The 22104-nt window shown below is 49.1% G+C and overlaps 5 protein-coding genes across 5 annotated transcripts; 2 read left to right on the forward strand and 3 right to left on the reverse strand.

Annotated features, from left to right (window-relative positions):
• Positions 1-812: 812 nt before the first annotated feature.
• On the reverse strand, positions 813-3813 carry EI90DRAFT_44791 (uncharacterized protein). The gene is made up of 5 exons (XM_039067625.1): positions 3201-3813; positions 3041-3134; positions 2557-2960; positions 1602-2470; positions 813-1548 (listed from the first exon to the last, which is right to left on the reverse strand). Exons 1-5 carry the CDS (start codon positions 3626-3628, stop codon positions 1130-1132), a joined length of 2214 nt encoding a protein of 737 aa, XP_038923964.1. The 5' UTR covers positions 3629-3813; the 3' UTR covers positions 813-1129.
• Positions 3814-4346: 533 nt separating this feature from the next.
• Positions 4347-7199, reverse strand: EI90DRAFT_3010892 (WD40-repeat-containing domain protein; the record flags this gene model as incomplete). Its single annotated transcript, XM_039056417.1, has 11 exons — positions 4347-4478; positions 4608-4647; positions 4760-4852; positions 4976-5079; positions 5281-5369; positions 5519-5639; positions 5735-5886; positions 5908-6015; positions 6093-6379; positions 6493-6543; positions 6634-7199. The coding sequence occupies 11 exons, from the start codon at positions 7197-7199 to the stop codon at positions 4347-4349; spliced, it is 1743 nt and encodes a 580-aa protein (XP_038923965.1).
• Positions 7200-9711: 2512 nt separating this feature from the next.
• On the forward strand, positions 9712-13719 carry EI90DRAFT_2987386 (RIC1-domain-containing protein; the record flags this gene model as incomplete). Its single annotated transcript, XM_039056011.1, has 17 exons — positions 9712-9852; positions 9903-10010; positions 10061-10245; positions 10296-10486; positions 10539-10681; positions 10743-10981; positions 11032-11289; positions 11340-11376; positions 11426-11539; positions 11599-11715; positions 11771-12004; positions 12055-12319; positions 12369-12454; positions 12507-12744; positions 12797-12891; positions 12946-13260; positions 13320-13719. 17 exons carry the CDS (start codon positions 9712-9714, stop codon positions 13596-13598), a joined length of 3045 nt encoding a protein of 1014 aa, XP_038923966.1. The 3' UTR covers positions 13599-13719.
• Positions 13720-13783: 64 nt separating this feature from the next.
• EI90DRAFT_3028220 (actin cortical patch SUR7/pH-response regulator pali) lies at positions 13784-15431 on the forward strand. The gene is made up of 9 exons (XM_039058046.1): positions 13784-13978; positions 14032-14065; positions 14128-14172; positions 14238-14263; positions 14318-14433; positions 14491-14743; positions 14805-14937; positions 14991-15100; positions 15164-15431. Exons 1-9 carry the CDS (start codon positions 13938-13940, stop codon positions 15198-15200), a joined length of 795 nt encoding a protein of 264 aa, XP_038923967.1. The 5' UTR covers positions 13784-13937; the 3' UTR covers positions 15201-15431.
• An 84-nt stretch (positions 15432-15515) lies between these two features.
• EI90DRAFT_2902466 (1,3-beta-glucan synthase) lies at positions 15516-21697 on the reverse strand (the record flags this gene model as incomplete). The annotated part of the gene is made up of 12 exons (XM_039054093.1): positions 15516-15571; positions 15636-15699; positions 15751-15824; positions 15945-16266; positions 16316-17163; positions 17217-17396; positions 17449-19159; positions 19217-20209; positions 20268-20897; positions 20981-21042; positions 21192-21410; positions 21499-21697. 12 exons carry the CDS (start codon positions 21695-21697, stop codon positions 15516-15518), a joined length of 5358 nt encoding a protein of 1785 aa, XP_038923968.1.
• Positions 21698-22104: the final 407 nt, after the last annotated feature.

Here is a 22104-nt window from a genome sequence, read left to right on the forward strand (position 1 = left end):
TAAAATACATGACCTCGATCAAGAAAATATAGTACTCGGCTGATAACAGATACTCACTCAGGGGGAACGCGGACATATTGTGTACATGCATGTATGCGCACGGCGAGTGAATTATGCATTTTCTCATAGCCGAAGTGATGTATCTCGCGCGACGCTTAAGCTTCTAAGTAAAGCAAGTGAACCTCAGAATATTTCAGATTCAAGCCACAGATAGCAAGCCTATTCCTAATGTTTTGCTACTATAACAAAGGCGAAATATGATATATATGTATATGTATATGTATATGGAACAGGTGGAATCGATTATTGCGAAGGGCTGTGAGTGTGAAACAGGAGATGATTGATCAGAGTCAAGGGAAACGTATAATTAGAATATTGAAATGCTGGGGATGCGATCGATACATGGATGCAAATCTGGGCGGAGGGGGAGTTAAGCAAGAGAACAACAGCAAAACAAAAAAAAAACAAAAAGGGGCGATAGAGATGTGTAGATAGAATAGCAAGATCAGATTGGATGAGTGTCCAGCAAAATAATTCTTTCGAAACCAAATTAAGAATGGAACAGGGTGGAAAAAGGAAAGGAACAGAACATCCCAATAAAAGTTTCCAGTCACCAGAGGAAGGTGCTAATTAAAAACACGCCCAAACAAAATGTTGTTCCTGGGCTAAGATCAGGAAAATTGTGCATGAGAAAATTTTAATCTTCCCCTGTTTAGGCAGTTTGCAAAGTAGCTAGACCTACTAATAAGGGGAATAAGGAGAGCAAATTAATCCACGGGGTGTCAGTGATCTCTGCTTTAGGTTCCGATCACGTATGAATTTAGACCACCATCCCTTGTTAACCCATAAAGTTGGAAAGTCCCCATAACTCCTGCAGCACCGGATACACCTGACTTAATCGTAGGGAGACCTCCTCGACCGTGGCTATCGCTTCGCGATACTCGTCCGCCATCACTGAATCCTCTTGTTCGACACGGGTCATTTCGCGCGATAGGATGTCATGTGCAAGTTTCCAGCATGTCTATGTGTTGAGGGAGTACTAACCGTTAGTAGGTGGTTGCAATTGACGCATTGGACGGCAAAGAAATGGAGTAGACTTAAGGCATCGGTCGTGATCCTGATCACAATACTAGTGCGCCAACCGATTATTGCCCATCAAGCCCCATAATTTGATGAACGTCCTCAGGACGGAGCTCAGAAACGGAGCAACAAAAACAAAAGGATGTGCACAACGGAAGAAAAAACCTACCCCAATATGGAGTTCCAGGAAGCTAAAATCAATTCTCTGCTCTTCCATAGCATTGATAATATCGATCATTTCAGTGGCGGCGTCCAAACACTTCTGGTAACTTGGAGCCAGATGATTGTGCTCGACCGCAAAGATCATATGCAACTGGATCACCGCAGCAAGTGCGAACATATTAGGAAGGATGTAGGCGGGGATGAGCACGTTCTGCTCCGTGAGCGCTCGAGGAAGTGTCAGTGAAAGTGAATGAATCGCTTGGTCTGTGGCATCGAATGCGGCGCGGAAAGCATCGTCTTTCACCTCTGCGGGTAGGGAAAAATCAACAATCCGTCCACGAGACGAACACTATACCAACCATGTTTGGACAATTTCCAGGCCCGAGAAAACAGTTCAGTGGCCTTGACCACAAGTGCCTTGCGTCTCCCATCGAACGAACCATTTTGACTTTCAGTGACCGTCCCATCGTACAAGCCCGCTAACGTCCCCAAGCTCCCATTCCCAGCTCCCCCGTATCCTACCCCGGCAGCACTGGGCGCACCATAGCCAGGCCCACCAGGCATGGAGTTCAGGCTTCCTGTCTCAAACTCGGCTATATCAGGAGGGAACGTCGTGGTAATTCGTGCATAGGCGTCGCTCGAGTCATATAGGGCAGGCGGCAAGTTAGTCGAGACGCTGGCACACTGATCCACCATCCAAACTTGCCACCATGTATGAATCCGTTCACCGTACTCGGTCGCGTCTCGTGCTGGCTCCAGAAGGGGTTGCAAACCAGGTAGAGGCGTTCCTCCCGCGCCTACTGCTGCTGCACCGGTGTTGTAATATGGCGATTCGATCTGATGAAGCCCGCAGCCCACCGCGAAGCGCGCGGTAGCACAGGAAAGGTAATACCCTTCCAAGACGCGCCCTTTAGAGTACAGATATGTCGCAACGAGGGAAGCAGCCTGGATGGATGGTGGGAGACCTTCGGCAAGTTCGAGGGCATTGGCAATTCCTTGTCGGGCGCGTTGAAGGAAGAGGGGCTCGTACGCTGCCAACTGCGGGTTGCCGCTGAAAAAGCATCCAAGAAGGTACATCGCATTGAGTAGGGAAGCATGTAAAACCGTTGACGAGGATGTTCCAGATGATTGTTTTTGCTGGTCCTGGTGAATTGCCAAAGTTTGCCAGAACCGCGCTTCTGAGATTTCAAAGTACGCCTGATGCCGATGCGAGAAGAATATTCGCAACCTAAATGTGAACGGTTGAATTGGAATACAGATCCAAATAGGATGGTCAGGGGAAGCAGTGCCGTTTATACAAATATAACAACTCACAAATCATGTTGATTAATACCCGGTGGCAGAGGATCATTGGAGATATCGGGCGCTATCTGAAAGAAGTGCGCTTCACCAAGACCAAGACCCCCACGACCGCTTGCACCATACGGCGTGCCCTCCGCGCCAGGGCGAAGATTGCCCGCGGCAGCGGTGATGCTGTACAGCTCCGTCGCAGTGGCTGCTGCGGCAGGACCTGTGCCCGTGGAGTGTGGGCTGCCCGAACGATCGCGATCTGATTGTGGTCCAGCGGAAAGGAATGCAGGATTTGTTCCTGAAGGTCCAGGTTGAGAACCAGAACCCGAGGCTGAGCTGCCAGCTGAGGAGACCATTGCTGCGAGGCCTGGATGGAGGCGTGCCATCTCAGCCAGTTGATCCTCCAATTCTTTGATTCTCATCTTGAGCTGTTGAGAGCGTGGGGATATTATATATAGTCAGTCAAGCGAGGCAGCTGAATGTGGACTGTATGGGGAATAATACATACGAGATCAGTTGGTCTGATGGCTGGACGATCGTCGTAAAGACAAGGCATTTTTGCTTTGATACATTGCTCGCATGATGGGCGCTTTGTATCGCATCTGATGACGTGAAAGACGCGTATATGAGCGACCACAGCATCCAGAGATAGGGAAGAAAACCCTCGCCTAGATTTGCGTTTCCGACAACCCATACAAGCGAAGCCGCGATTGAGTCCTTGAGATGGGAGCGGAGGTGCCGATCGAGACTGAGATGGGCCAGCACCAGTACCTCCTGGACCTTCACTAGAACTGCTTAGCATGTCGATATTCTCCTCCTCTTCGCCTGGTTCGTGACTTGGTGCACTGATGCGAGTGGTCTTGGTATACGGCCGACTGGGTTCGTTGGTGTCTAAGATGATACGAGGAAGGTCCCTAGAAGAACGATCGTCACGTCGGGGAGAAGAAGGTCGCTCTTTATCAGAGCCGTCGTCTGAAGACCACTGTGTAGAAGGCTGAGGTCTCTTCCGCTTGGAGGGTAGCCTTGGAGAAGAGGCTCTATTTGAAGCAGCCTGGGCTAGCTCTAACGGAGATTGTGATGAAGTGGCGACCGACATCTCTGTGACGGGGAATTGTTAGGAGTTCTTAAAGAGCAGCCGTCAGGATCGTGTATTGAGAACGAGAAAGAGGAGTAAAGAGCGCAGCACAGCATTTGCCCGAAGGTGACCTCAGCGTGGAAGAAGAAATTGGAAAATATAAAAAATTATCCTAATTTCAAATTCAAATTTCCTGCTTTATCACAGCTTTGAGATTATGAAAGCATCACGGAGTGTGTTACCCGGCCATTCAACGGCGATTGCCGGTTATACTCAATAGACAGCGACCAACCGGTTTTCTTCGACCATAACGACAACGAGTAAAGAGCCCCTCAAGCACCTCAACAGAGCACTCACATTACAATCGACAAAAATCCGGAGGTTGTTATTGTCACTCCAAGCAGGGGCCCAAGATTGGCTCCTCCACATGTGCACCGCCACCTTGCAATGAGGCTCGTCGGAGTTTCACTCGACAAAGAACGGGTCCCCGGAAAGAGATTTGCTGGTGCTGACATGCATGATGCTTCCTTAACTGTAACCGTAGCAATACCATAGTAATATCCATTGCGACCATTTCACCAACCTTGGATTATTCGCTTTTCTTCTCATCGCCACATGAATGCGGAGCTATGCCTCCACATCCATCAACCGAACCGTGCTTTTGGCTAGCGAGAAGTACGTCGGTAAGCTGTGACGGAATATGATTTATCTACCGACCTAAGCGCGGACCACTTTTGCATCATCGCGCGAATCGTGCAAGAGCCCCCGTGCGCGGAGCCTCCATCCCGGGCAAGCCTTTTGGCCCAGTTTCCTTCTGAGGCTCTGCTGGCCGGGATACTTGCTGCGCTCTAAGCCTTTCACGCAGCAGAGCCTACATGACCAAAACCGAAAACAGAAAAATAAGATTCATCAGTTTAAAAACTCGACTTCTATGTCTCCTTTCACCCCAGATCTCCACGTCGAAACTTGGAAGGTCGGAGCAATCGGGCCACACACGCACCGTTCGAGTTTCATCTTTCCTGGTCTTCTTCCGTTTGTGCCTAGAAAAGGGATCAGCAACGCCGTGGTGATCTAACTCCAATCTTTCCCCTGACGATAGACACCCAAGGGTCGAGAAACTGAACCTTGAGAATCAAAGAGCAAGGAACTCACTTAATCAAGCCCCTCTTTCGGCGCATCGGAGCCTGTGCACCATCCTCCTGATATCCACTCTCAGGATCAAAGTCTGGCTCATCCTCTGAGTCGCTTTCTTTGCCGTCAACGTTGTCATCATTGTCATCATCGTCGTCAGTATCACCCGCTTCGTCTTCTGGCTCGTCCGCCTGGTTGGTAGCTTTGAGCCGGTCACGACGACCCAAGTTCGTGAACGTGGGCACCACACGGCCCTCGTACTCGGACGGGTCGAAGTTGGACTTGTGCGGAACAACTGTCCCGACATATTCATCCGAAACTGTGATAAGGTCCGCTGGAATCTGTTCGATCGTAAATTGTGGTCATAGTGATGAGATTGCGCAAGGGACAAAGGCCCATGATCGAGGGTAATAATGAAATGAATAAGTTTGGTTGGACGATAGGGGTGAGTTAGGAGGGAAGAAATGATTCAGTAGCGGACAGGTATGCGAAAGAGATCCGATGATATGTGAAAAGGAGGCATGAAGGACGTGGACACGCACCTTATCCAATAGCATGTGTACTTCTCTCTCTCTCCTGGCCTTCTTGTTTTCGAAGGGATCGGCTTCGCGAGAGTCAAACTGCGGTTCACCTGCCCCCGGAACAATTATGCAGCTTAGCCCCTTCGCATGACCTTTTTACCAGGGAAGGGAACGAAATTAGTGTGCCGTTGACAGCCAGGAGTTAGTCACGCTGATTCTATGCAATCCCGCAGCTCTAACCCTTTATCGAACGACTCACCAATTGACAGGACATCTGTGTAGGGGCAGAACCGAATTGAAGTAAGTGGATGGTGATGCACCTGGTGCCGTAGGTACAACTCAGGGGTGCCTAGACTTTCTTTTGTCGGATCGCGGTATATCTGCCGAGACCGACCAACGTTCATGAGTGAGCAACCAACCGGCTGCTGGACTTTCCTCGCCCGTTGACGAAGAGCCCCTGATGCCACAGGCTTACCTTCACTCCTCGCCCGACACCCACGCCTAAAAATCCTTTTTGAGACCACTCAAGTTCAATGCCTGCCCCCGGCACCCCACCCCTCATCCACCACTCTCGCACACACCCTTTCCAGTTGCGACAATCCCAGATCTTCACTTTCCCTTCATGACCTGCAGTCGCCAAGTATCTACCTTCACTCCCCTGCGATGGATTAACTGATAAAGCGGACACTGGCCCGTGGTGAGCAAGGAGAGTGACGGCTGGTGCATGGAGATTAGGCGTGCGAAGAGTCACCGTTCCTGAAGAGGGTACCAGAACGTGTCATTTTCTGCCATGTCACTGTGCTCTCATATGTTGAAATGGACCGAAGACCTACCATTTTGATGTCCAAGGTAAACCACTGCATTGTGCGCATTTTGTGCCATGACCTTGCATGCGCCCAACTTTGTCCTGTGTGAGGCAACACACGCCCCCGTGGTGGTATCGGTCCATCTGACGATTCCCTTATTACTCACTGAGACCAAGAGCCAATGGTATGGTAAATATTCGAGACGGTGGACATCCGCGAGCTCTTTCATACGGTGGATCTCTGTTCCTGTGTGGTCGTAGATGTAGGTCAAGCGAGATTGGGCGACAGCCAGGTATTCGTGTGTGTGAAGGTACCTGCATTCGCGGAGCGACATAAACATGGGTCATAGGTATTAGTAGTAAGGAGCTACGCACGATACGTCGCGTATGTTGTCATTTAGTTGCGATTCCGAGTGTAATTGACCCACTCTCCAATTAAACGAAGCGAGATGTCCATATCTCCCCCAATTGCCATGTGCCTGCATCATACCCGTGGAAATGAGCCTTCCCGCTCATTGAACCTGCATAGTACGACTCACTGTCCATTTCTTGTGTACCTGAGCACATACGGTCCGCCATCCAATGCCCACTCCTTCCGCTGCGTCGCAGCCTCAATCCCAACGCTCTGCAGAATATCATCCTGGATGATATCCGCAGTCCTCTCCATTTCGCCCTCGACCTCAATTCCACCAGCTTCGGCACCAACCATGAGCAAATCATTGAAGTCCTGGCGCAATTGCCGGCTCTGAGTCGCCTTCTCATGTAACGAGTTGAGATGTGCCCGCAGTTTCGCGTTAGGTATGCGTCGATACGCCTTCCCCTTCGCGGAAGCCGCTTCCTCAGGTGGACGAGCATTCCTAGCAATCGAGAGCAGTGTAGGGTCTTTAATTTCCTCCGATGCTTCCCCTCTCATCTTGCGCTTCAAAGACTTGCGTCTAGAGTCTGCGTCATATGGCGCTTTTTGAAAGCGAAGGGAAGAAGAGGAGCCCATAGAGACCCTCCCCCGAATCTGTTTCCATCCAGGGAGGAGGTCCTTCGAGGAGTCTTGGTTGTGGCCCTCTCCTGCACTGAGCGACCTAGTTTGTGTGCCGGAAGCAGTTGCCATCAAATCTATATCGCGACTTGAAGAGTCCATGATGAATATCCAAAGTACTAATTTCTGGGCACTCTTAGGTGGACTAGAGACGGGAATCGAGTCCCAGCGTCAAAAGACTTGAAAAGGCCCGAGTCAATTGAACCTTGAACTCGGCAATTCCCACCTCGCCAAATCAAATTTGAGGCATCGCCTCGGGTCGAGGGCATTTTGGAAGTGCGACTCTCGCGTCCTTATATAGCGCCTTTGTAAACCATGCTGTGCAGCAGAGAAGTCTCTGCTGAGTCATGGGGATTGGGAGGGGGACGGAGAATTCACCGCGTCTCCTGTTACCGTTTACCCCTGGCTTGCGCTTATCCTCTGCTTGAATCATGATGTGGTTCTCTGCGCATTACAAACTAAAACAGTTACTCTATTTTATCAATGACCTATGTGTATTACACGGCATTCCACCTACTTAGCAGGCCAGAAGAGCGTGTCCACTGATGATATCAGCTTTCAATGATTCTTTTTTACGAATGGGAATCGTCCATGCATGTTGACGACTGCTAGCATCTGCAGAAGAGTTTGTTGATGGACGTAATTTCGTGGTCGTTTTGAATTTTGAACTGCTCACACATACGCGTATCCTTCCCAAAGTCGATGTTGAACCAGAGAAAGACTCAACAGCCTGGGGGTTATTCGCACTTTACGACCCGCTTCTCCTTTTTGATCATCTTGTGCAATGATTCCCCTGTACAAACTGATGTACTCGCGGTTGAAACCTCTTTGGCCGGTTCGGCGACGAACCGCGGCGTATTGCGGCGACATTTCTACTCGCCCTCTGTCCGATCCTAGGACCTTTCTGCCGTGTTCTGAACGATGACGGATGACAGATACAGTCTACTCCTTTCCCCCATCTGGGGTTGCCAATGGGATCTTACCACCGCTGCCGCCCTCATGACTGTGGCGCTGTCACTGGACAATCGCCCATTTTCCAATCCGAAGCTGTCTGCTCCCAAGAGGGAAAGGAGGTACCATGAAAATGGGGCTTGAAAACTGGCCGTTGCTATTGCTATGAAGTCCCCGATGGCCCGGGCTAAAACCATTTTGGAGTCTTGGACGAGACCGTACAACGGCGAAGCCCTACCGTGGTCAGAACGTGACGCCGGTATGCTGACGTTACCGTCATCGAACATGTGGTCCTATCATTATTTGGAGGTGCACACCAGAACCCAAAGAAATTGAGAGTGCAGAATAGTCGAATGGGATTTGCTGCTTTCTCGTGCCTTTTTAAATGACCACCATGCAAGGACTTAGTCCGGAGAACCGTCTGCACCGCGTCTTTCAGACCCCTGTGCTGCCTGTTGGTCAGTGGATATATTGGAGGCCTTAAGATCCTGATGGTCTCATTTATGCTGCGCAGCGCCTAGTCCCAGGTTCTAGCTCGATATTATCACTTTGCCCATTGGCGGTGCCCTAGGGAGGACATCCCCTGTGTTCTTCAGTCGCTATGTCTGATGGCAAGAGTGAACGCATGTGATCTAGGTAGTTCAAACTATACGTTCATTGTTCTGTAGCTCGGAAGGAGTATCCTACTAGCCTCAGTCTCACGCTTAGCAAGGCAGAGAACTGAGGAAGGGAGGAGTCGCGAGAAAACAAGTGCGGGAAAGGTTCTAATACGCATCATCCACTATTCTTTACTTTTGTTCACAAGTCAATATTGTCCGGGGATAGGCAGGGGAGTGAAGCCGATCCACGGTACGATCGAGTGAAATGCGCATTTTGGTCACATATTGATATGCCTCCCGGACGGATAACTTGAGATTAGACGGGAGTTGGCCTCCCTAGTGTTGATTTCTTGGGTATAGTGCGCTGTGGCCAACTCACAATGTGATGTTGAGCTTGCGGCGCTATATTTCCTTTCTTGGTATTCCTGCTACCAAAGTCAGTGCGCCATTGAGGCGACTGTCTATAAAAGCAACGAACAATTTTTCTCTTTCGTCTCCCTCAGTTCAACAATGATTGACTGAGATGAGACTCCGCTTTTTCTGCATCTGTTTTAATAACTTACGCACTCTCATGTATCCTAGTGTAACACGCCAGGTAATAATTAGTTTCCATTTATAAGTCCAACAACGATTGACTGAGCGTAACACGCTAGCGTAAATCGCTAACAATTCTAATACCTGGTCGATAGAGCCGAGGCCACGAGCGATGGCAAGTGCGTCAGGTCAATTGTTGCAGTGTGTTTTGCAAAAAAAATTGTCATCGGTCAACGAGGTCTAGCTTTTCAGTTATGACCTTAGCTGTACTGTAGTGGAGTTGTCCGAATTTATTGTCTTATGATCTTACATATTATCAACTCCCCGAAGTCCTCATGGTGCGCGTGCTGCTGCTGAGAGCTCAGACGTGGTCACGGTTTCTGGGCATTGTGACTAGGGCGGTGGTTTAATTTTGTCATTGTCGCACAACCCAGGGACGTGATGACGTAACTCAATTATGTAAACGTTTTAGGGAGTTTTCCGACATTGTTCAACTTTGGGCACGTGTCCAGTTCCTTTCCACGCATGTAATGTATTTCCCCGCCGGAGTGGCCAAATCACTCTCGTATGAATCACATCCCCAAGAAATATCCATTCTCATACAGTGTAACTCGTCAAAATCGCAATTCCTGCTGCTCACCTCGACTGCCGTATGCGTATGGAGCGTGCGAGTGAGTGAATGGCTGGCAGTCTAGCTTATGTTTCATAATATTCCTGTCAGCCACTTGTGCATCTTTGTTCCCTTACTCGATCCGAGACTTCTATTGCTCTTCATGGGACGAATTGCAGTGCAAATTGGTCTCCGGATAGCACCCGAATTGTGGTTCAAGTGCGTCCATCCCCAACATCCACGCTTCACAACTGACGGCCGTTTAGTAGACGACATCCTCTTACTTGGTCCTGATTAAAGTGAAGAAGGACCCTGATGTGCTCGCGTACAGCTCGTCAAGTCTTGCTACTGCAGCGCTAAAGCGTTTTCAGCCTGGTCCAGGAGAGGAGGCTCATCTGCATGTTCACCACCTGTCCCTGGAGGGCGTGATTCAGGTTCGAGGCGAACTTCGATGGTATGTTTAGCTTACCTTCAAAGATGGGGGGTAAGCGAAAGCTTCTTCAGCGTTTCACCTCGTCAGACGCACATTCTATTCTCGACTTCGATTCCGCCAGCCGTGCAACGCATACCTTGGCCGATCACTAATGACTCCGATTCGGGCTCAGATGGAGAAGATATTGGGCATCAAAAATGGCTGGGTCACGATACGTGGATGACTCATCAGGAGGACATGCCTTGGCTCCTGCAGTCGAATGGTACTTCCCCGAGTTCTGTCCCCAGATGCTGTGGCGCTCATTTCCCTTCCAGTGATGGTGGATATCATTTATCACGACAAAGGTAGCAACCTGGAGGGGTGGATTACGTCTGATGGCTGTGCATATATTGTGTATCTCTCCGAGGGCGAAGCAGAACCCTCGGCACATCGCGCCTCAAAGGAAGGGGAAAATCGTGTCTGTCCATGGTTACTCTGAGTAATTCGTGGAATGCGATGCTAATTGGTAAATTCCTCAGGTGTCAAATAGTTCATTGGAGCAGGTGTTACATGACTCTGCGCTGGCACACGAATCGCTGGATGTGACTCTCGATTGGCATGGAATCTGTATTTATGGCCAGGCCACCGATAAAGCTAGTCCTCAGGCCCCAGAACCGACCGGACAGCCCCTATCCCCGGGAAACAAAGACATTTCGAATAGAGCCACAACCTTAGCCTTTAATCACGTTTTTTCTACGGTGGCCGTTGGAACACAGAGGTGGGCAGTTGTGATATAGGTCAATATAATGTTTTGACTGACTGCGGTAGCGGAGCAATCTTCTTGCCAACAATCCCGACAAGTGATTCTCCTGTCCTTCCTGCCGATGTCATCGAGCCACCAAGGGTTCTGGGACCCACGCATAGTTCTGAATATGCAACAGGTGTTGGAGCGGTGCAAACCATCCAATGGACTTCAGATGGCTACGCTTTCGCCGTAGGCTGGGAAAATGCATGGGGAGTTTTCAGTGTATCCGGCCGTTGCATATCATCCAGCACGGATTCGGAAGGAGTTATCAATGACACCACGTTCGTTGCCATTCACAGGCACTATGTATTACTGCTTATGATCTTATTAGGTTCGAGGACGGGTTCCTATTCGGTATCAGATCATTGGTCGGTGCATTCTTTTGGCATCTAGTGTTCATCATTGATTGCATTGCAGTTCTGGGCCCCTGGGAATACTGAGCTTTGCACATTGGCAACAAGAGCCCCAAAACTTTCCCGATTATTCGTCATCCCGTTCGCGAAGAGCACGATCACTAATCAACAGTCTCCCGTGCGTAAAGGGTTTTTCTGCCATCTTCAGGCCCTTGGAATATACATCCCTCTTTGCAGGATAACACTAGATATGCTATTCTCCAACAAGATGATGCTGTCATGATTTATCGAGGCGCAGACCAACCTGATATGAGCGTTATCAATCCGGAGGCGGATGTTTGGCAACACCTTAAAGTATCTGGTGGTGCTACCTCATCGATTTTGATAAATATTGATATTGTCCATTTAGATGCCACTCACTTACATTCGTAGCTATTGGCCGATGCGATATGCATCGATAAGTAACGATGGACGATTGCTCGCTATTGCTGGCAAAAGAGGACTCATTCACTGGAGCGCCGCATCTGGACGTTGGAAATCTTTTGCCGATGAAGCACAGGAACAGGCTTTTTTTGTTCGGGGCGGGATGGCATGGTTCAATCATGTCTTGATAGCCGCAGTTGATTTCTCGGGTTCATACCAGGTATGTCTGGGTTGGACGATGGATTCGCATATACTTAGGGAACACTATAGATTCGTCTGTATTCGCGAGATCTTGACCTTTCCACAGGTAATATACTACACCGTGAAATCCTCCCTTCGCCTGTAATCCTTCTATCGCTGATCGAGACATCACTCCTGGTTTACACTCTCGATAACACATTATTCCATTTTCTCATCACGACAACCATGGAATCGGTCAAACTGCATTTATGCGGTAGCATGAGTTTTGAAGGCGTTGTCTCCAATCCGAAATTGGTGAAGGGGCTGAGTTGGATGTTACCATTTGCCCAGAAACGTACGTTCATCCACAGGCCATGATTCATAGCATCTTACCCTTTCCGCAGAACTTGGTGATCCAAACAACGATCTGACGGTGGCTACCATCATTTTATTGGTCAGTGGCCGCCTGATCTTGTTAAGGCCACGTAAGGTGCGCTTCATTCACGTCACGGATTACGCATGGTAAATTGGCATCCTATTAGGTTGGAGCGCATGAAGTGAAGTACGATATGCAGATTCTCGCTCGACAGATCGAGTTCTTCTGGATCCATCTAACGGGTATCGGCGCGCTAGAAAATTCATTGTGGGGGTATGACGGGTCTAGGGTCCGGATCTGGCTTGATGCATTAACCATCGAGGCAGCATACGTGAACACTGAATTAGACGCTTATGAAAGCATCAAGGAGAGCGTCTCGATTCCTCTGTCATTCTATCCTCTATGTAAGCGTCGCAGTTTGTTGAGTAGTGCAGGCCAGCTCTTACCCTCCAATAGCTGTACTGATGGACAAAGGTGTCGTCATCGGTATTGAGCATGAAACCGCGACGCGTCCATCGCTCCCGTTCGCAATGTTCCGTACGATTACTAGTGTAAGTGTGTCATATTTATACGAGGGATTCTTCGCTAACCGATTCACCCGTCAGACCCACCTCTTCCTACATCACGTTCTAAAATATCACATAAACCGTGGTCAATTGAAGGATGCTGTTATGCTGTCAGCAAATTACCAGGATTTGGTATATTTTGCGCATGTCTTGGAGGTCTTCCTTCACACCGTTCTAGAGGCTGATTCCCAAGCCCAAGACACAGAGGCCGATGAGACTCTGAACTCGGCGATTGAATTTGTCGACCATTTCGACTCCGCGCTTGACGTGATTGCCAACTGTGCGCGCAAAACGGAGATGTCGAAGTGGAAGAAACTTTTCGAAATAGCGGGCAGCCCCAGAGAGCTCTTCGAGGTATGTCGAAGTGGTACCTAAGGCCACGACTTTCGGCCGCTGAATATTTTTTGGTTCAGTCATGCCTATCTATGGGAGCTCTTAAGACTGCTGGATCATATCTTTTTGTTCTTCATAATTTGGAGCACACCCAAGATGTCAACCAAGATACAGCCAGGCTGCTGCAAAAGGCTTTGGCTGCGGAAGATTTGAACTTGTGTCGGGAATTACTTCATTTCTTGCGATCCATTGACGAATCTGGAGCTGCTTTAATGGGAGCCATGCAGATAGTAGGGTTAAATATCGATCCACCACAGTTAGAGGAACAGCAAGAGACGCTTCTGGATGAGGCTGTTTAGTATTATTATAGGTTTATTTCTTGCGTGAACTATTACTGTAATATTTAACATTATTATGCTGACACGCGGCAAGCGTCAAGCGTGCTACGCAACTGCTGACCGGGAGTGACGGTTGTCATTACTTTTTCAATATTTGAAATCCGGCGTAGGCTCGCGTGCGACCATGAGTTGGCCTCGTGGCCGTACGGAAGCAAATATTGACTTTGGGCTTGTTGTCGTGTTCAAACAGTGCAAAGCAACGCGCTGCACACCGAACGCGAGGCGATCATCATTCCCGTAGTCCTGGCCTAAGAAATTGCCTGACGCGAGGCGGTCAGGTCACTTTAGCCTCAAAACGTTATGCGGGGAGAAGTCTGCATTGGTACCGCCAGCTTACTTTCGTGAGTTCAGCTATTATCGGGAGATCGTAGTATCCTAACGTGCGAACGGCCAGGTTCATTGCGACACTTCTGCTCATGTTTGCCCACGTAAGCCCAACTAGAACATTGCGTGCACATTTGCCTCATTTTCATCGCTTCTTGCTCGATAGATTGGTTCAACAAATCACAATGCCATTGCTCGAGGAATAGGACTGGTACGTATGCGAATAACAAATTTGATACTGTTCTAATGGCATGCAATGTTGCGCGCGCACCCCAGATAACTGTCAATGTCTCCAGCCTGGCGTGAATACCTTTTTCCTCATTACCACCTCATCATTTTGAATCCTATTTCTCTAGTGCTGGGCTCGTGGCTGCCACTGGAGACCAAAGTCCGGGTTTTTACAGCAACACCCCTCAGGACCCACTAGGACAACATCGTGGCGTCCGACGAGTATACCAATGGGGCTTCTACGGTTCGTCTGTTCCCTTCCATGATTCTAAATGCCGCACAACGGCTAAATATGCCTCAGGCTACTGCGGGTTCATTGACCGCGCCAGCGGCGCTGGCGTGTGCACTGCAGAAGGCAACAGCTCGTTTGGATACCCATTCAATCCCAAAGGGGCGATAATCGCCGACGCCCCTGCTAATTATACCACCCTCCTCGATCTCCTCATCCAACAGCCAACGCCTTTCGGAATGATCGACCGAAACAAATCGACTTCTGTAGCTGGATTCGCCTTCATCTTTATAGGGTCCCTCTCAACGGCCCTGGCATTCCTTACGTACGTTTCTAAACTTTTGCCTGGTCGATAGCATTTCATGAACGCTTTGCTACATAAACAGCGGTTTAATAAGAAACAGTTACACTTTCTCTGCCGCCCTGGTATTGAGTATATTCGGTGCGTTCACAACACTCATCGGTGCTGCAATATGGACAGCCTTGATTGGGGCTATGAAGCCCGAGGGGAATATTATCGTACGCCATAGCTTTCAAGATGTCAAGCCGGCTCATGGATACTGTTTCTGCAGGTTGCCACAAATACCAAAATCGGAATAACAACTGCATATGGAACGGCTCTGTGGCTCATCTGGACGGCCTGGGTTGCAATGCTTCTCTCCATTGCTCCCTACTTTTTGACGTAGGACTTCCTGGCACCTCAAAGCTTGATTTTGATGATATCTAACGTATTCTATCACTCTAGTTGTTACACGTATCTGAGACGACGCTCGGGATACTGACATTTTTCTATCGAATTGGACGATCTATCACGAATCTAATATCCATTTGAATGTTGAATGTACGCTGTTTTAGTTTGTTTTTGCACCTCGAGTAATCTAGATCTTTCATTCGCCGAGCACGATATGAAGATACGATAAACAATGAAAAGAATTAACAGAAACCGAGTCCGAAAATAAGCAAAAGAATGTACGTGTTAAGAAAGTCCTTGTGTGCGTAAAATGCATGACTGGTAACTGGGGAACCTGGATCCTTGAAAGTGCACTGGTCAGGCTATCATCAATGAGGGGCGAAATCTAGAGGAAGGGAGTGGTAGCCTATAATGATTTACAAAGGGAACAGTGAATGTGCAGCCTTGTTCGGAAGGCCGCGGCTGGGTTGAAGATCGCGTTTGAGTATCATGGGCTGACAACCAGCTAAACGAACCAGTAACTCACGGATCGCGATCAGCGTAACAAAGATTGCCATCACCAGCGCATATATGATGCCGTATTTGGTAACCTACGCCCGTTCTGTCAATATTATCCCCATCATGACGTGGTATGAACGTACAATTGCCCTCCGTTGTCTCTTTTGTTTCACGTGGTACAGTGGCGCTCGGATTTGCTTCGAAGGAGCAAGCCAGACTGAAAGGATGGTCAGTGAAAAGATTGCAAGAGAAAAGAAAAAAAAAGCCTACAAAGAACTGTGGATGGCGTGTAAAAGAATCAGCATTGCGTTCTCCAGAACCAAAAATAGGCACTTACGGGTTGCGTGAAGCTTGTCAATATATGGTATGCAAATGATTGGTGTCATCAGGAGGAGAATGAAGTGACCAAGCAAGAAATCTCCACTCCATAGTGACATCTCGACGACCTTCACGATGAACTCGCGGGCTGGCTGCGACCAAGCATGGGATAGGCCACGACCGTACCACTTACCAGTCCACCATGCTCTGTTGGTCTCGTCGTGCTTGTATTCACGAGACAAGCAGACGGCGATTAGGAATTTATGTACGGCGCGCTGCACGAAGATCGTTGCGATGAGCCCCAGTACCGCATGAGAGACATCCCAAAGCTCAAGGAACCACTGCGAAAGACGGTCAGTAGTCGGCTTTTCTGGGGGCAAGGACACAAACCAAGAGCTCGAAAAATCCAACCATCCCGAGAAGGGCTAGGGAGTGGGCGATGAATGCCATCACCGAACCAAATGATACACAACAACCAGAGAGGATGGGACCCATGAAAACTGAAACCATGAACATGATGATCAAGACAGCGGCATTCCAAAGGATGGGGCCAAGAGCAATAACGGCAATGCGGATAAGAGGTGAAGCCCGAACGCTGTCATTCTTACCAGGGAAGGACTTGACGAAGACATACGCGATGACGAAGAGGGTCGCGAGGCAGATAGGGAAGATGATCTCAGACATGAGGACGGTTCGCCACGTCGCCCTAGGCACATCTGCGGACAGCTTTTCCGAAGGGTGTCCCAGACGCTTCCTTTTATAACCAGTGATATTTGTTCTTGACAGACGACAATATCCGATCCAAGAATTCGGGTGGAATCTCGAGTTGCCGCGACACATCCATCGAAGGAACTCCCGGTAATCAATGATGTAATCGGCGAAGGAGAATTGATGAGGATTGAAGAGGAATGGGGCGATGCACAAAGCGAGCACAGTCACCCAGAAGTAAATAAGGTGGGGCAACCATATTGCGAGGGTGGCATATAGAAGCAGAATCAGAGTCCTCATGCCCAAGTAGATACTTGGACCTGCGAAACGCGAGTAAAGGATACTGAACGATATCCTGGTGGTAGCGAATCCTCGGCCGGTGGCAATATATCGAGCCCCACCAAAGGTCAAGTTCGATAAAATTGAATGGGTATAAATTTGGGTGGAGAACACTTCAAACATCGGCGAAAGTGACCCAAATTGCTTGCCGAGACGCATGAGAGCACGACCAGTACCACGTTCCGTGAGTTCTGAGCGGTGGATGATCAGAATTTCGGTACGACAGCGAGAAAAGGAGGCAAACCTTGCAAGAACAATGGCAAGAATGCAATAGCAAACACGAGGAAAATACTGATGATACAGCGTCGAATCCAGTCAAAGACAGGGACCAAATTGTAACAACCAGCCGTCCCGCGATTGCTTGGATTGTTCGTATCAAATGTGCAAATCAACAGAGACTTGTTGAGTGTTCCCAAGAACACCACTGAAACAAATACGTTAGCCACAATTGACAAGCAAACATCATGATCACTCACAGCAAACCATGAACAACTGAACAGACAAGATGACGAGGATGTTGTTAATGTGGAAACCAGGGTGCGCATAATAGAACGTCAAGAATCGGTCGATAGGCAGCTGACTGCCCAAGTAGTAGTACTCGCGACTCAACATCTGTTCTCCCATACCAGTCCCAATCTTCGTCTGGAAGTTCAAGATAGTACCGAATCCAAGGTCGCGACCTTTACCGCATTGGTAATATTCCGAATGTTTGATACGGCCACCGCGACCAAACGCGTTCATACCAGCGAAAATATCCTCGTTAAGATGCAAACCCTTTTGCGCCTTGGACACACCCCCACGCGTGTTCATGAAAGTCCCATTCAAGAAATCCGGGTGACCATAGTGGAGTTTGCCACCGATCCAAGCAAGGTGGCGAGCGGTCAAGGTACCGAAAGTCTGTTCTTTTCCAGCGGCCAAATCACCAAGAATACCGATGTTCTCCGAGAAGACGTACTCCCGTGCACCAACAATAGCGACAGGGGAACGAGTCATCTCCTTGTCCGTCCATTGCAAATATGGGTTCTTCGTCGACGAACCAAACTCCTCGAATTCTCCGAGAACGTTTCGAATCTTGATGCATTCCTCGAGATAATTATCCTGATTGGCATCAATGAGCTGAAGATATTCGCCTCTGTAGAAGATGACCGCTTGATTCTGGTTGTCAGACTTCCCGTCTCCTAAAATTGGGTTGCCAGGGAGCTCGATCCGGAACTTCGGCTTCCTTCGACCCGTCTCGGGAATGAATTCAGAGTGCCCGTCAATCAAAGCTGAGAAAAGACGGGGCTCGCCACCCTCTTTTGAAGGCTCCTCATCCAGGTAGGCAATCTGAAGGTCGGGATAAGCACGAAGAAGGAACTCGGCGTTCTCATGTTCTTCCTGATTGAACTTGGAATAGCGCTGCATGGAGACGACAAACTTGAATTTCCTACGGGCCATCCGTTCCAACTCGCGTTCGAGTTTTTCGGCATTTCCGCCAAACAGCTGGACGACTTCCGGATTCTCGACACGGTAAAGAAGCTTGATTGCCTTGGAGTAATTCATCATGCCAGACACTGTGCGATAAAGAGTCTGAGCACGGAGGGAAGCCCAAATTCGGGTACGAAGGGTGTACTCGGGTGCCGCACTTTTGAAACCAATAGTGTAGAAAGGAATATCGTCCACCTTGCTCGCCTTCTCATCAGGGTTGAAAGGATTCCCATTAGCACCGTTGCCATTGCCGTTATACATCGCCGCTTCCTCCGAAAGGATCTTTGTGTCCTTAACGAAATTATCCCACTCGATGGGATGTAGTTGCTTCAAGTACTCCAGAAGTGTCACCCGCGTGTTCTGGTCTTGCTCGCGAATAATCTCACGGAGTGACAAAATAACCTTCTCGCCGTAATGAGGGGTCAGGACGGTGAAAGTCGGCATGGCATCAACAGGAAGAGGTTGGGGCATAACGGTAGTGAGCGATTGGGCAAAGAAGGATATTCGTCGTTCAGCCTCGCTTCGTCCAGGTGGGAAAAATTCGCCAGCCATCTTTGAATCACCCTGAGCCAGGAAAAATGGCGGAGCGCGTAGTGCCCTGCGATCACTGGCATCAGACTGTACTTGATGATAGAGCAACTTCTGCACATGGTCGATGGACAGCAGATGCTCTCGGTACATAGAGATGATGACGGCATTCCAAACTTGAGAAACAAGAACCTGGGAGAAGGCTCAATGAGCATTTAGAGTCCAGCGCATGAAGACGGACAATCTAACCTTAGGCTTGTACTTGACCTCCATATCACCAGTAGCCAAGAGCTTTGAGTAGATTCTTTTTGGCAACCTTGAGTATATCTTATTCCAAGGCGTCCAAATCGACAACCCCAGAGAGAATGACCGCGCAATGCTGAAAACCGTACTCCAAATGACATACCACAAGAAAGTATCCAGGAAAAAGAGTATGAGGTCCATCACGTACATGATCGCGAGTGTGAACGCGACCTGATTCTTGCAAAGTCCCGAACCGAGATACTTGGTCGTGCACCCCTGAACCCTCATTCCAACCATAACCTGAATCGGATACTTGAACGATCCGGTAAGGAAGAAGTATGACTCCACAAACTTGCATCCAAAGATGAGGACCCAGAGCGCAACAGACGTCAAACGAGCATTTCGACCGAGGGTGGGATAACTGGCAGTGAACGTCTGACTGGCGAGATACTTTCGAGACTTGCTCGCTACTCTGTCCCCAAACATTCGCCCAGAAGGGATAATAGCGAAAAGTAACGCAGCCACGATAGCCAACCCGAGTTGCACCACGGCAAGAATCAATGGTAACCCACCATTCACTCCATTGTTGTAGAAAAGAATGTATATCGATGGACCTGCAGTTAGTCCGAGCGTGATGAGAAGGAAAAGGAGGCGACGAGTAAGATGGGAACTGTTGTTCCAGGTAGTGGGAACGATGAAGAATTCGGCGATCGTAACGAAAATCATAATCAAGGTGGCTACGGCTCCGCCAAGTGCAGTGACAGACCAGCGAATGGCAGGCGTAGGTGCACTACCATCACCTCGTTGGTAAACTTTCGGCGAATTATAGGCCGTATAGAACCAGAACAGTGCGATGTGGATCACCCAGATGCGGTTAAAGTGGACGAGAAGTTGTATGGTGGACCGACGCTCGTAGTACGTTTTGAAGAAGACGTTGTTCCAATTTATTTTCTCAAACTTCATGAAACGGTGCGCAGGAGCTACGTCGATAAGGCGAGTCTGAGATGGAGATGAGGTTAGGCAGATTTCACCAATAACAGTGGGATGCCGGGCTTACTTTGTCAACTAGAGTGATACGAGAAATGCCTTCTGGATACCAAAAAAGCTGATTGACGTCGTCGTAACCCACAACGCGATCATGGTCTCGTTCTCGTCGAACGAACTTTCCTTCCAGGACTTCATAACCCTGATCACGCAGGTACTGATACAATGGTTTGATGACCGTCCTCAGATAGAGACCCTCTGGCATGGGTTCGATACGATTTTGACACTCCGGCGAGCGGTAATAATCGTCCGCGCACTTGAAAATGAAACACAAACACTCTGGCATGAACCGGATATTTGCAGCTTCGCCCCAACATAACAGCCAGAGGGCGATCTGCCGAACGCGGTCATAGGCACTCATGTTGAGCATTACCTGGCGCCAATTGTTTAGCGCGTTTTCGAGGCTTCGACTGCCTCCAGTTCTAGGCCGCTGACCGCCACCCCCTCTCACAGACCTGAGCCGTTGCAACCCAGGATTTTGGGACTGACCAACAGCGTCATCGAGATCAAGTTGGGCCGCAAAATACCATTTCCTGTAGTTTGCATGGGGCCCGCCAATGTAATCAGCATGTAAGGTCAAGAGCGCCTGGGTAGGCGTCATGCGTGAGGCCCGACTGTCCAAAAGTTGCATCAAAAAATCGAACTATTGTGATGACAAAGCGAGGGATCGAACAGTGAAGACAGTAAGTGCATTGTCAACCTAAATGAAGTGCCCATATCACTTACAACATTGCGCATGGACTCGCGTTGAAACCCAAATTTCAACGTCAAATCGAGAATAATGTCCTCTATAGCATTGCAAACGAGGTCTGAGTTACCGCTGCACACAATAGGGAACGGCAAGAAGCTCACCAATCTAAAGCAACCGAGTCATGACCGCAACAACAGGTTGAGCCGCGGAGCCACAACGTGTATGGAATAAGACTCATCACCGAACTTACCTCTTCTTTGGAGATGGGGATTTGACGCTCAGCAGTCCAAGCGGGGTACGGTTCGCCCACAACCACTATCTGTGGATCGAGGAACGTCGGCGTCGAAGCTTCGGACTGACCGAATCGTGGCGAAGGAAGAGACTCCGCAGAGGGCGTATAGGTCCCTCTAGGAGGTAAATAATCATTCTCCGACTCGGTGTCAGTGTATTCCCGTGAGCGGACGACTAATAAAAAGATGTACGTTCATTTACGTTAGTGACGTTGACGAAGAAAGGCACGCTTTGAACAGCGCAGAGGGAAAAAAAACCGTACCGTATGGGTCGTATTGCCCCTCGGGGTGTGGGTACTGGCCGCGGGCCTCAGAGTCGGCGTAGTGTTGGTGCTGCCTACGGTACTCCAATGTCTCGTCGTCATAATAAGGTTGTTGGGATGGTTGAGGAGAGTATGAGTCGTTGACGACAGGCTGACTGCCGTACGCGGCCTCTGGCACTCTCGGAGGCGGACGAGACATTACGGTGAAGGGAGGGACGGCAGGCGCTGGTGGAACGAGCTGCGCACCCAGGTGCAAGGTGAAGGGCAGCTGCTGTACGGAAGCTGAATGCGGTATGTAATTCAATTTGGGTGTTTTTACGTGATTTGTCTAAGAGTTGGTTGCTAAGTCCACGAGCTCCTCAGTTATCCGCAAAGATACACAAATTTACATCAGCCGTCCTGTAAACCACATCGCGGTGAAAGTTGTAGATAAACTATAGCAGTCGACGACAAGGACGGAGGAAACTTTTCTTTCTCAAGGAAATGGAAAATAGAAAACGAAATGAAATGAGCGTTGTGCGTGGGAAAAAGCAACTGCATACACGGGGGAGGAAAAAACAACAAAGCACGCCAACACCACGCGACATAGCGTTAGATAGTTAAGGG

Source organism: Cantharellus anzutake, assembly GCF_015039405.1.
Source record: "Cantharellus anzutake strain C23 chromosome Unknown EI90scaffold_1, whole genome shotgun sequence".
NCBI classification, from domain to species: Eukaryota; Fungi; Basidiomycota; class Agaricomycetes; order Cantharellales; family Hydnaceae; genus Cantharellus; species Cantharellus anzutake.

Excerpts from the sequence above, each read along its gene's own strand:
- EI90DRAFT_44791 (XM_039067625.1), bottom strand. The coding sequence starts at position 3,628 with ATGTCGGTCGCCACTTCATCACAATCTCCGTTAGAGCTAGCCCAGGCT. Across the intron at positions 2,961-3,040 it reads CCATCAGACCAACTGATCTC|CTCAAGATGAGAATCAAAGA; the intron begins GTATGTATTATT and ends CGCTCTCAACAG. Across the intron at positions 1,549-1,601 it reads CTGGAAATTGTCCAAACATG|AGGTGAAAGACGATGCTTTC; the intron begins GTTGGTATAGTG and ends CCCTACCCGCAG.
- EI90DRAFT_3028220 (XM_039058046.1), top strand. The coding sequence starts at position 13,938 with ATGCGGGGAGAAGTCTGCATTGGTACCGCCAGCTTACTTTC. Across the intron at positions 14,173-14,237 it reads TTGCTCGAGGAATAGGACTG|ATAACTGTCAATGTCTCCAG; the intron begins GTACGTATGCGA and ends CGCGCACCCCAG. Across the intron at positions 14,264-14,317 it reads GTCAATGTCTCCAGCCTGGC|TGCTGGGCTCGTGGCTGCCA; the intron begins GTGAATACCTTT and ends CTATTTCTCTAG.